At 43.9% G+C, this 13,672-nt stretch overlaps 1 protein-coding gene across 2 annotated transcripts in view; it reads left to right on the forward strand.

Annotated features, from left to right (window-relative positions):
- Positions 1 to 13,672, forward strand: part of WWTR1 (WW domain containing transcription regulator 1) — a 146,739-nt gene that overhangs the window by 114,216 nt on the left and 18,851 nt on the right. For both annotated transcript variants that reach the window (XM_027959404.3, XM_015092609.4), the window contains exon 4: positions 114 to 316. In XM_027959404.3, coding sequence (XP_027815205.1) covers positions 114 to 316 — 203 coding nt within the window. The remainder of the gene's footprint in view (positions 1 to 113; positions 317 to 13,672) is intronic.

A 13,672-nucleotide genomic window follows, 5' to 3' on the forward strand; every position in this document is an offset into this window, starting at 1 on the left:
CAAAGTACTTGGGAGGGAATCTCAGGAATCTAAAGTCCACAGCATTCTGATGGTCTCTTTTTGATAAGGTGCTGTGGTCCTGGTCACTCATCTCCCTGTTCTTCTCTCCATAGTGATGAATCACCAACACCAGCAGCAGATGGCACCCAGTTCCCTGAGCCAGCAGAACCATCCCCCTCAGAACCCATCAGCGGGGCTCATGAGTATGCCCAATGCGCTGACCACCCAACAGCAGCAGCAGCAGAAGCTTCGGCTTCAGAGGATCCAGATGGAGAGAGAGAGGATTAGGATGCGCCAGGAGGAGCTCATGAGGCAGGTATGGCCTTCGGTGGTACCTGGTGGAGGCTTCGTGGTCAAGGCTACTAGGTAGGTAGCCACTTGCCATCAGAGTATAATAAATCTTTCTCCAGAGGCATTGGACTTCCCTGGTGGCTCAGACGGTAAAAGCGTCTGGCTACAATGCGGGAGACCTGGGTTCCATCCCTGGGTCAGGAAGATCCCCTGGAGAAGGAAATGGCAACCCACTCCAGTACTCTTGCCTGGAAAATCCCATGGATGGAGGAGCCTGGTGGGCTGCAGTTCATGGGGTGGCAAAGAGTCAGAATGAACTGAGCAACTTCACTTCACTTCCAGAAGCATTAAAGGCCCAAAACCCTGCTCCAAACTTCCGTTTTCTACTTGAGTCAAATCTAAAAGTTTTTATTGTATATTGGCATATAGGTGATCGACAACGTTGTGAGTTTCAGATGGACAGCAAAGGGACTCAGCCATACATAACACATATATCTATTCACGCCTAAACTCCCCCTTATCTAGGCTGCCACATAACATTGAGACTAGTTCCCTGCGCTATATAGTAGGTCTTTGTTGGTTACCTATTTTAAATATAGCAGGGTATACGTGTCCATCCCAAACTCCCTAACCATCCCTTCTTCCCATCCTTCCCCCTTCCCACCAAATAGCCTTTGTATTATATCACAATTTTGTGGTCAGGAGTTGAGGCAGGGCTCAGCTGGCCTCTTCTTCTTCTATACATAGTGTAGACTGAAGTCACTTCAGTTCGGTTTGGTTCAGTTCAGTCGCTCAGTCGTGTCTGACTCTTCACGACCTCATGAATCGCATCCCGCCAGGCCTCCCTGTTCATCAGCAACTCCCAGAGTTTACTCAAACTCATGTCCATCGAGTCGGTGATGCCATCCAGCCATCTCATCCTCTGTCGTCCACTTCTCCTCCTGCCCCAATCCCTCCCAGTGTCAGGGTCTTTTCCAGTGAGTCAGCTCTTCACATGAGGGGGCCAAAGTATTGGAGTTTCAGCTTTAGCATCAGTCCTTCCAATGAACACCCAGGACTGATCTCCTTTAGGATGGACTGATTGGACCTCCTTGCAGTTCAAGGGACTCTCAAGAGTCTTCTCCAACACCACAGTTCAAAAGCATCAATTCTTCGGTGGTCAGCTTTCTTCACATCCATACATGACTACTGGAAAACCATAGCCTTGACTAGACAGACCTTTGTTGGCAAAGTAATGTCTTTGCTTTTGAATATGCTGTCTAGGTTGGTCATAACTTTCCTTCCAAAGAGTAAGCCATTTAGTGGTATTCAGCTGGTGGATGGGTTGACTTGGAGGGTCCAAGGTGAGTTTACTTAAGTGTGTGGCCTCATGGTGAGGTTGCTGAAAGTCTGGGCTTAGTTGGGACTAAAACTTGAAGTATTTGCCCATGGTATCTCTAGCTTGGCAGTCTTAGACCAGTGGAACTATTCGATTTGCAATAGCAGGTTGGGTCTCCCTGAGAGAACGTTCTAAGAGATAGGAATTGAAAGCTGCCAGTGTATTAGGGCCTGGCTCTAGAAACTGCCACAGAATCACTTCTTTCATATTCTCTTGATCAAAGCGTCACAGTGTGCACCTTCCTCCTCTAATCCCCGCTCCCCTTCCCACCCCAAATTAGAGCAGATAACAGAGAGTGTTCCATGGAGGAAATGACAGTGAATCTGTAGCTGTCTTTGATCTGCCATGAAGCATGAAGGAAAGAGAAAATTGAGGGGGCTTGAGAAAGCAAAATGCTTTGCCTGTGGACTCTGATAGAGGGGTCTGCAAAACTGCCTGGGCTCTAAATAGCCACCTCTGCAGCATCCTCCACTCGTTCGTGTATTCATGCAGTCAGTCCGTCCAAAGAGGGTGTGTCCTCAGTGAGTCAGGCTCAGTGCTTCCCTTCAAAAAATAAATGAAAGTCCTTGAAGGAGGCCATAGCCTTTTCCCTGCTGAAATGGCCTGGTCTGTGCAAGAGCAGAATTCTCTTCTGTGCTGCTCAACTAATGTAGCACAGGTTTTCTGGCCTCATCAGTTTTGCTGGCTGCATTTTGGGGAGGAAGGCTTCAGTTTATTGTTCTAATTCTTCAGACTTTGCCTTATGACTCACATGAAGCAGGGTACATGGGTAGCTTCCTTTCCATGTTTAAGGAAATGAGTAGTTTTGACTGTTCCAGAAAGCTTTTTTGCAGGGGGCTGGGGATATTAAACACTATTTTTTCCCTTTGGTACTATTATATTTGATACTTTCAAAAATATACACTTACTGCCATAGGTAAATAATGAATTTCTCATCAAATAAATTCTAAAATACAAAGTATCTGTACTGTGTGATACTTTATACTATGTGAGGTGGCTTCCCTTGTGGCTCTGATGGTAAAGAATCTGCCTGCAATGCAGGAGACCTGGGTTCACTCCCTGGGTTGGAAAGATCCCTTGGAGAAGGGAATGGCTACCCACTCCAGTCTTCTTGCCTGGAGAATTCTATGGACAGAGAAGCCTCACAGGCTATAGTCCATGGGGTTGCAAAGAGTCAGACACGACTGAGTGACTAACAATTACACTGTGTGAAGTTTAAAAACCATGATGAATTAAGAGAATTCCTTAGACAGTCTTTGAAAATGCGGGAAGTGAATATAAATTGTGCTTTGTTGTTCTGTTGAACTATCCTCTAAATTTGAGGAATACAACTTTGTAATATGACCATTATTATGCTTTTTTACCCTGAGGATTTATGTCTGAATTTTCGTAGTTATTTCAGGGTAACAGTTGTTTATACTGTTTTTAGATATACACTATCATGTTTCTTAGCAGGAAATGATTGTATTATGGTTTTCTGTCTTTGGATAATGATTCTACTTGGAATAATATATCTATTTTATAATATAGAGTAAATTAAATAGCAGTAGAGTAGCATTTATAGATTTTAATGGTTCCCCCCCCCCCCCGCCCCACAAAGCTATGACTATCCTGCAAAGAATGACTTGCTTCTCAGTTTCTGTCTTGCTCTGTTTCTCTTTCTCTTACCCCACCTCCTCCTTTCCCACAGAAAGCATTTCTGAAAAGGGGTGGAGGAAGGTGCCCCAGATTGTTTCCCTTATGCCAACCTTAGGTGCCTTTGAACCAGAATGTTAGTATTGATGGTTCGTATTACAGAAATACCAACCAAGTTCCTTAAATGCTGATCCCTAGAGGCTGTGGAACTCAGAGTATTTTGCTTCAACACAGTGTCATTTCCCCTGTACAGGACCACGGGGAGAAATACTGTCCAGATTTGCTCACAGAGGTTCACATAGTTAGCTTTGAACGTGCAAGCACACACATATGGAGGAGGAGAAGATGGAATGGGTGGTCCTGATGTCTTCTCATCTTTATTATGGAGATGACACCAGCCTTATGGCAGAAAGTGAAGAGGAACTAAAAAGCCTTTTGATGAAAGTGAAAGAGGAGAGTGAAACAGTTGGCTTAAAGCTCAACATTCAGAAAATGAAGATCATGGCATCCAGTCCCATCACTTTATGGGAAATAGATGGGGAAACAGTTGAAACAGTGTCAGACTTTATTTGGGGGGGCTCCAAAATCACTGCAGATGATGACTGCAGCCATGAAATTAAAAGACACTTACTCCTTGGAAGAAAAGTTATGACCAACCTAGATAGCATATTCAAAAGCAGAGACATTACTTTGCAACAAGGGTCCGTCTACTCAAGGCTATGGTTTTTCCTGTGGTCATGTATGGATGTGAGAGTTGGACTGTGAAGAAAGCTGAGCACCAAAGAATTGATGCTTTTAAACTGTGATGTTGGAGAAGACTCCTGAGAGTCCCTTGTGCTGCAAGGAGATCCAACCAGTCCATTCTAAAGGAGATCAACCCTGGGTGTTCTTTGGAAGGAATGATGCTGAAGCTGAAACTCCAATACTTTGGCAAACTCATGTGAAGAGTTGACTCATTGGAAAAGACTCTGATGCTGGGAGGGATTGGGGGCAGGAGGAAAAGGGGACAACAGAGGATGAGATGGCTAGATGGTATCACTGACCCTATGGACGTGAGTCTGAGTGAACTCTGGGAGTTGGTGATGGACAGGGAGGCCTGGCGTGCTGCGATTCATGAGGTCGCAAAGAGTCGGACACGACTGAGCGACTGAACTAAACTGAACAGGAAGAAAGGTCTATAGAGACTTTTTTAAGCAGTGGAAGAAGTTTTCCTCCATCCAGAATTAGCTTGCTTCTCAGGGTCAAAGATATTATTTAAGACCGTACAATAAATGGTGTTAGAGTGATGACGGTTTTCTGGGGCGTTTGCCAAGATGTCTGATTGTTCAGGTGTGGATTATGTGTATCATCTTGGTGTGTAGTTTTTTTGTTGTTGTTGTTTTTTTTTACTTCTTTCTTTTGTTGCTTTGCTCTTAAGCATCACTATTTGAACTTAATGGACTGGAAGTAAAAGTGATACCTGGCTCACCTGTTTGGCTGCCTTCTAGCATCTGGTAGGAAGGCAGAGGCACTTCGGCCCTGAAAAGCTCTGAAGATTGTCAGTTCCATTTGTTCTTTCTGTCCCACTCCCCGTTCTTCATAGTCAACAACTGCCTGAATATCCTTTGCTCTCTGGGTACTTAGTAGTTCGCCTGCATAGTAAGTTGCTTCAGTCGTGTCCGACTCTGTGAGATCCCATGGACTGTAGCCTGCCAGGCTCCTCTGTCCATGCAATTCTCCAGGCAAGAATACTGGAGTGGGTTGCCATGCCCTCCTGCAGGAGATCTTCCTGACCCAGTTATCCAACCCACATCCCTTATGTCTCCTGCACTGGCAGACAAGATTCTTTACCATTTGTGCAGCCGGGTAATTTGCCTGGTCCCCCTGCAGTTTGCATGAGGGCCCTGGCTGTCTAGCCTGTCCTCTCAGAGCCCTTGCCCTGCAGGCAAGCCTTGACCGTCCTCTCACAGGAGAATTTCTGGGAGAGAAGCCCCTTCCTATCCTTCATCTCTAGGTAGGAAAGGGTTTTGGTACATTTTAATAAGTAGAATGAATTTATTCCCTAATTCTTGGGAAATTATCACTACTCTGTATTTTTTTAAAAAACTATTTATTTATTTATTTTTGGCTCCTTCGGGTCTTTGTTGCAGCACATAGGATCTTTTACTGTGGTGTACAGTCTTAGTGGCTTCTTGGCATGTGAGATCTTAGTTCCCTGACCAGGGATCGAACCTATGCCACCTGCATTTCAAGCGCAGAGTCTTAACCACTGTACTGCCAGTGAAGTCCCCTGGAAGCTCCTTATATACTGTGTAAATATTGTTTTATTTTTCCTTCTTCTTCTTTCTGCTTTCTTGCCATTGTTCCTCTAGACATGTAGTCTGCGGAGAAAACAATTCCTTGGTCCTTGTTCCACAATCTGACGTATACCTTTTGATGCCAACTGAAATCACGTGGAAGATATTAACACAATGAATTTGAGGAAAGTCTGATTACAGATCTGAAGTGAACTTCCATTATTTCAGGATGGAAAATTATTTTCTGATTCCTTTTTTTGTCTTGTCTGTTTATTCACTCAACATTTGCATAGTGCAAAATAATAAAAAGGTAAACGAGACACGGCTGCCTTCAGATAACTGACATTTTGTCACTGGAGACAAAATGATTAATCTGAATTGGTGGCCAGAAGGATGAATTCAAACCGTTCCCTACTTTGTGGGGTTCCAGTGGCTGCCATCTTTGACTTTCATGATTGGAGCAGAGACCAGATCACCTGAGCCCAGAGTTCTGGGAAAGGAGCATAATGTGCTTTTTGCCTTCCTTTTCAGTCCCCACAGGCTAGCAAGTTGTTGGATAACTACAGAATTAGGATCAAAGGGCTGGTGAGGTTTGGTATCTCCCCTGATTAGCAATCTTTTTAAGTAGGAGAGTTTTGTTCAAATTGATTCCTATGCATTAACATTGGCTGCTGTAGCAGCACAGTTGAATTGCTTGTATCTGATAACTGATGAATTATCTCAAAACATGGCAGGTGCTCCCAGGGCAGGGGTGCCAACAGGCCCAAAGGGATCCCAGCCAGGTCTGCAGAACGTGGCCTTATTAGGAAACTTTCTCTGCTTTCAGTGTCTCTCACAGACCTTATGGAGAATGACTTTTCGTGAAAGACATTCTCCATTGTCCGTGATAATGAGAGTTTTATTTTTTGCTGTTGAAGCGGTTTCAGGTTCATCAAAGTAATAGCAACCCTGGAAAAGAAAGCAATTCTCAGGAATTCCCTGGTGGTCCAGTGGTTAGGATTCTGAGTTCTCACTGCTGAGGTCCCAGCTTCAATCCCTGGCCTGGGAACTAAGATCCCACAAGCCACATGACCAAAAACAAAACAAAAAAATCTCAGCTGGACAATGTGCTTCTTGCTATCTTTTCATTAAATTATAACTAGTAGTAGTTGTTTTTGTTGTTTTTGTCTGACTGACATAAGAGAAAGCATTTTGCTAATTGAAAACAATCCAGACTCAACAGACTTCAGAGATTTTCCTGGTGGTCCAGTGGTGAAGATGCTGCGCTTCCAAGGCAGGGGGTACAAGTTCTGTCCCTGGTCAGGGAAGTAGGATCCCACATGCCACGCAGCCAAAACAAACAAACCCAAGTGGTTCTGTCTCGTTACCTTTTCTCCCTGACCTTCAACCCCAGGGCAGATCTCAGCTTCTGGAAAACCACTCTGCTGAGGGTGCTGTGCTCTGGAGGTGGGAAAACTGTAAGAAGGGGAAAAGAAGAAGACCTTATAATGTATGACTCCATTTATATGACATTCTGGGAAAGGCAGAGCTATAGAGACAGCAGAAGAGTGTCAGAGCTAGGGGTGAAGGAGGGGCTCCCTGCAAAGGAGAGGCACTCGGGGATTTGGGGAGTGAGAACACAGTTCTCTGTCTTAGTTGGGGTAGCTGTTTCACAGCTGTATTAGGTACTTGTCAAAACTCAGAACCGTACAATTTCACAAAGTGTGACCATCAGTCAGTTCAGTTCAGTTCATTTCAGTCGCTCAGTCGTGTTTGACTCTTTGCGACCCCATGAATCGCAGCATGCCAGGCCTCCCTGTCCATCACCAACTCCCCGAGTTTACTCAAACTCACGTCCATCAAGTCGGTGATGCCATGCAGCCATCTCATCCTCTGTCATCCCCTTTTCCTCCTGCCCCCAATCCCTCCCAGCATCAGAGGCTTTTCCAGTGAGTCAACTCTTCTCATGAGGTGGCCAAAGTACTGGAGTTTCAGCTTTAGCATCATTCCTTCCAAAGAAATTCCAGGGCTGATCTCCCTTAGAATGGACTGGTTGGATCTCCTTGCAGTCCAAGGGACTCTCAGGAGTCTTCTCCAACACCACAGTTCAAAAGCATCAATTCTTCAGCACTCGGCTTTCTTCACAATCCAACTCTCACATCCATACATGACCACTGGAATAACCATAGCCTTGACTAGACAGACCTTTGTTGGCAAAGTAATGTCTCTGCTTTTCAATATGCCATCTAGGTTGGTCATAACTTTTCTTCCAAGGAGTAAGTGTCTTTTAATTTCATGGCTGCAGTCACCATCTGCAGTGATTTTGGAGCCCCCCAAAATAAAGTCTGACACTGTTTCCACTGTTTCCCCATCTATTTCCCATGAATTGATGGGACCAGATGCCATGATCTTCATTTTCTGAATGTTGAGCTTTAAGCCAACTTTTTCACTCTCCTCTTTCACTTTCATCAAGAGGCTTTTTAGTTCCTCTTCACTTTCTGCCATAAGGGTGGTGTCATCTGCATATCTGAGGTTATTGATATTTCTCTTGGCAGTCTTGATTCCAGCTTGTGCTTCTTCCAGCCCAGCGTTTCTCATGATGTACTCTGCATAGAAGTTAAATAAGCAGGGTGACAATATGCAGTCTTGACGTACTCCTTTTCCTATTTGGAACCAGTCTGTTGTTCCATGTCCAGTTCTAACTGTTGCTTCCTGACCTGCATATAGGTTTCTCAAGAGGCAAGTCAGGTGGTCTGGTATTCCCATCTGTTTCAGAATTTTCCACAGCTTATTGTGATCCACACAGTGAAAGGCTTTGGCATAGTCAATAAAGCAGAAATAGATGTTTTCTGGAACTCTCTTGCTTTTTCCAGGATCCAGCGGATGTTGGCAATTTGATCTCTGGTTCCTCTGCCTTTCCTAAAACCAGCTTGAACATCTGGAAGTTCGCCGTCATGTAGTGTGACCATGACTATATGTAAATAAAAATAGTAATGAAGTAAAATTATTGCACAGAAAAGACAGGTAGAAAATATTTAAAATAATCAAAACCAAAAAGGAACATAATCGTCATCTGTTATTTTACCTCAAGAGAGCTGTGACGATGTTGGTGATTTCTTTCCAGTCTTTGTATGTATCTTTTTAAAATATATATGTATTTAGTTTAAAACAAAACTGGTAGTATATTATACTACTGTGTGTTACCTCTTTTCTTAATGTATTTTGAGAAGTAATCTATTTATTCTGTATCAGCCATGGAAGTGGTGCTTTGAGTTTGGACCTATCTATTTTAGATTGCCTGGAATCCTTTCTACAGCAAGGCTGGACATAAATTTTAAAAAACCATGAACCACACATGCCCACAAGACTATAGACTATTCTGCTGTTACAGCTTAAAAACCAACACAATATTTGCTCAGTATCATAAAGGGCATGTTTACAGCTTTACCCAGTGAAATGGAAAATTTGAGTAACTGGTCAGAAATTGAGAAACAAGCTTCTCAGTCCCTATTTGTCCCTCTGAAAGAACAATTCCTTGAGATGAAAACAGACTCTTGGCTTTATCTGAGTAGAGTATTCCATTGTTTTATTCATTCAGATATGAAGCTTGGGGTCTTTCTGGCTCAAAGACGATTTCTGACTGGAGGACTTCCTGTCAGCCCCCAGGGCCTGGAAGAATCTTAAGTAGAGAAGCCTTAGCTCCCTCTGTGTTGTTGAGAAACCGTTATTATTCTCAGGCAGACTCAGCACTGCTTTCACCCCCATCCTTCACTTAATTGGGGCTCAGTGGACAGGAGAAAGCAGCTTGTCAGACAAAAATGCTGACTCAGCTTGGCCTCTGATTGCCAGGACAACGGGGACCAGGAGAGAGGGCTTGGGCGGGAGGCCTCGGAATTCTTTGGCAGGTCTCACAGATTTCTGTGGGGCTTGACAGCCACTATTGGGTCTGGCGGGCCAGCTGGCCGGCCTCTTTCAGCCATTCCTGACTGAGGGCCCTGGGGAGAGACACACCCGGCTGTGAGCAAGGCTGGTCCAGGGAAGGCTCCGAGGTCTGTTGTTTGTCATGTGAAGAACAACTATTTAGAGAGGTTAAAAAGTGTCATATCATAGCATAAATAGTGGCAGCTTCATGGAGTCATGCCTTCAGCACATGGGGCTATGATTCCTTTTAGAAAAGCATTTCAGGGAACTAGGTTTCGGGGTTGACCAGGAACATCAGTGGTCATGTTGTCCACCCATGGATCCCACTAGAGTAGCCTGGCTGTGTACATTCATTAATTCACTCCTTTGTTCAACATGTTCTAGGCCCTGAATGCACAGCAGTGAACTAATAGGCTTGTTCTTTACCTTCACAGAGTTTCCATTCTAACTGCTGTCAGTGTTCTATTTGCCTACAGGTCCTGGAAATAATTCGTTTTCTAAAAAAATTACCAATTCCTAAAATCAAACACATTTAAAATTTTTATTTATTTTTAAATGTTTATTTTTATACAATTAAAAACTTTATTGAAATATAGTTGATTTACAGTGCTGTGTTTGTTTTAGGTGTACAGCAAAGTGTTTCAGTAACATATATGTGTGTGTGTATGTATATCATCTCTGTGATATAGGGAATGTTTGCCTAGGGCCATACATGCTGTATGGCTGAAATCCTGGGAAAGCTTTATCAGAATTTGAGAGTGATGGAAAAAGCCAAAAATGGAAAATACTGAGCTTTCTTAATCATTAGTTAAATTGGTCAACCAATTTGAATTGGCATGAGAAAGCATTTCGACCCCTGGGTGGGGAAGTTCCCCTGGAGGAGGGCATAACAACCCACTTCAGTATTCTTGCCTGGGGAATCCCATGGACAGAGGAGTCTGGAAGGCTACAGTTGATGGGGTCGCAAAGAGTCGGACACAACTGAAGCGACTGAGCACGCATATATTCTTTTTTCAGATTATTTTCCATTATAGGTTCTTGAAATTTTTTAGATAATTTTTAAACTTTCCTTTTCATTTCGTTACATGGCATTGGCCATATTGTCCATGTTGTACAGTACATCCTTTTAGCTTATCTTATACCCAATAGTGTGTATCTCCCTCTCTCCCACCCATGTATTATCCCCAACTCCCGCACTGGTAACCACTGGTTTGTTCTCTATATCTGTTATATTTGCTAGTTTCTTGTAATTTTTAATTCCACATATAAATGCTATTGCACATTGTCTTTCTCTGTCTGAATTTATTTCACTTGGCATAGTGCCCTCCGAGTCCACCCGGGTTGCTGCAGATGGCAAAATTTTGTTTTTTTAAGGCTGAGTAGTACAAACACATTTTTTAAAATGGAGGTTCACCAAGTTTGAACAAAGGAAAAGCAGCTTCATATTTCTGATCTTATCTCTGAGGTGTAAAGAAATACTCCATCTTGAAATCCATTCAGCTATTTTTTTAAGTGAAAAGGAGAATATCTAAGTTATAATGTTTCCCTTAATGTGATTCTAAAGGATAACAGAGATTATGGAACAACACAAAACTGTTATATACATCTTGAATTAAAGAGCATCAAGAAGGCCGTGGTTAATAATTAGGGACTCAACAAATGTCTTTCCCAAAGTGTCAGAATTTTGAATAGTCTTTCCTAGTGACAGCTTGGGTCTGGCAGCTGAGCCTGTGTGATGAGGTATTTCCAAAGAGAGGCTCCAGGAAATGTGACAATGAAGTTCTAGAATCCCTTGGCACAGAGTTACAAAGAAATTTACATGGGCATGGGTTTTTTTTTCCCCCCTATAAAGAAGGTCAATAATTTGGCATTCTGCCCCTGAAGTCCCTCAGGGTTTTGGCAGCGAGAGCAACTTCTCTGCACCAGAATAATTTTTTTAATGTTAGGATTTCAAAATATTGTCTTTCTTTTCTTTTTTTGTTTCTACTCACTCCACCCCTTATAATTAAAACAATCCAGTCTTCCATTTTTGTAGTATCCCTGGCCACACACACTTAAATCAAACAGATCACCCTCAGAAGAAGTTATTGTCTTCCTTTGTCTTTGAAGTACATTCCAGCGAGGGCCAGAGCTGGCTGGCTGGGGAGAGACACTCCCTTCACCCAGGACGGACAGGGCTACAGGGTGCTTTCAACTGCTGTTTACCCTCTTACCTCCTCTGTTGATTTATTCCACGGGCAGGCGGCAGGCCAGTGGGGAGTTGGAGGGAGAGGAGGATTGAAGTTCTCTTCCAGGGACATCTTCCTCTTATGAATCAGCATTTGTCTTTCACCCACTAACCCCTCCAGCTATTTTAAACACCATCCCAATCCCCAGCCTCTCGGAGAGGGCACTTTTAAACCCACATATATATAATTATTCGCTTCAGGAAGCTAGATGGAAGACCACAAACTCTGAAGGAGATTCTCAGGCCTTTATTTTGTACCAGTCTTTACACCCCCAGCTTGCTGCTGCTGCTGCTAAGTCTCTTCAGTTGTATCTGACTCTGTGCGACCCCATAGACGGCAGCCCACCAGGCTCCCCCGGCCTTGGGATTCTCCAGGCAAGAACCCTGGAGTGAGTTGCCATTTCCTTCTCCAATGCATGAAAGTGAAAAGTGAAAGTGAAGTCGCTCAGTCGTGTCTGACTCTTAGCGACCCCATGGACTGCAGCCTACCAGGCTCCCCCGTCCATGGGATTTTCCAGGCAAGAGTACTGGAGTAGGGTGCCATTGCCTTCTCCATCCCTAGCTTGGATGTAGAGAAAAAAAAAAAAAGCTGTTGTGGAGGAGGGTAGGGTGGGGTTACCAGGGGCAGCTTTCCAGATCTTTCTGAAAACAGGCCTTTAACATCTTAACTTGTAACTCTGCTGACTGTGCTTGTGAATTCCCGGGACACTAGCTCCACCCATATACATTGAAACAGATCCGAGAGGCCAGTTAGATCTCTTTTCCAATTCAGAGAGAGAAAGTGTGTTCAGGAAGTGAAACAGGACCCTTTGTTAAATCCTCTAAACTGCCTGAAGGAGGGGCTTCCCTGGTAGCTCAGCTGGTAAAGAATCTGCCTGCAATGCAGGAGACCCAGGTTCGATTCCTGGGTTCAGAAAATACTTCAGATAAGGGATAGGCTATCCACTCCAGTATTCTTGGACTCCTCTGGTGGCTCAGACCTTAAAAAATCTGCCCGCAATGCGGGAGACCTGGGTTGGGAAGATCCCCTGGAGGAGGGCATGACAACCCACTGCAGTATTCTTGCCTGGAGAATATCCATGGACAGAGGATCCTGGCAGGCTATAGTCCATGGGGTTGCAGAGATACAACTGGACAACTAAGCACACAAACACAACCTGAAGAAGGCAGCGACTGGTATTTCCATGTTCTAACTGTGAAAGCAGGCTCAGAGAAATGAGATAATGCGCCCAAGTCCCGCAGCTAGTAGGTGAAAGGGCTGACAGTTTGAGGTCTTGAGGTCTGCCAACCTCAGTCCTTGGCTTTCCTCTCTCTGTCGCTGACTGTGTAGTGGCTGTGAGAACGGACTCTGGGGGCAGATCCTGGGAAAGTTGCTTAGCCTGTCTGCGCCTCAGTGTCCTCATCTATAAAATGGAGAGAGCTGGGCTGTCGAGGATGAAATGAAATAGTATGTTAATACACTTAGGACAGTGCTTTACAAGTTGTAAGTGATATGCAAGTATTAGCTAATATCTTTGTATCCTAAAACATTTAGCACCATCAGTAGCTCATTTTATTAGCTGCCTCCCTGTGCCAGGTTCTTGATAAATATGCTTTTTAATCTTTATAACCAGCCAGCAGGATAAATCTTAAAAGTCATTTTTTTTCCAGATTAACAAACTGAAAAAAAAGTGTAGCTACTCTAAGGAGTAGCTGAGCTAGAATTTAAGCTTTCATCATTTTGATTCCAAGAACACTTTTTTTTTTTTCCTATGCCAAGCCCAGGTCATGTCCAGTAGCATTTACGCCTCAACAAGTATTTGAAAATTCCAGTGGCCAGTAGCCCAGAGAATTGAGAAGCAGCCAGTCCTACCAATGAATGGACTACATCAGATGTGCCTCCAATCTGGGATAGAGGGAATCTTCCTTCTTCCATGTGACAGTCCATTAATAGTTTGAGAGCCACAGTTGCCACTCAGCATCTCT

This window comes from Ovis aries, chromosome 1 (assembly GCF_016772045.2).
Source record: "Ovis aries strain OAR_USU_Benz2616 breed Rambouillet chromosome 1, ARS-UI_Ramb_v3.0, whole genome shotgun sequence".
NCBI classification, from domain to species: Eukaryota; Metazoa; Chordata; class Mammalia; order Artiodactyla; family Bovidae; genus Ovis; species Ovis aries.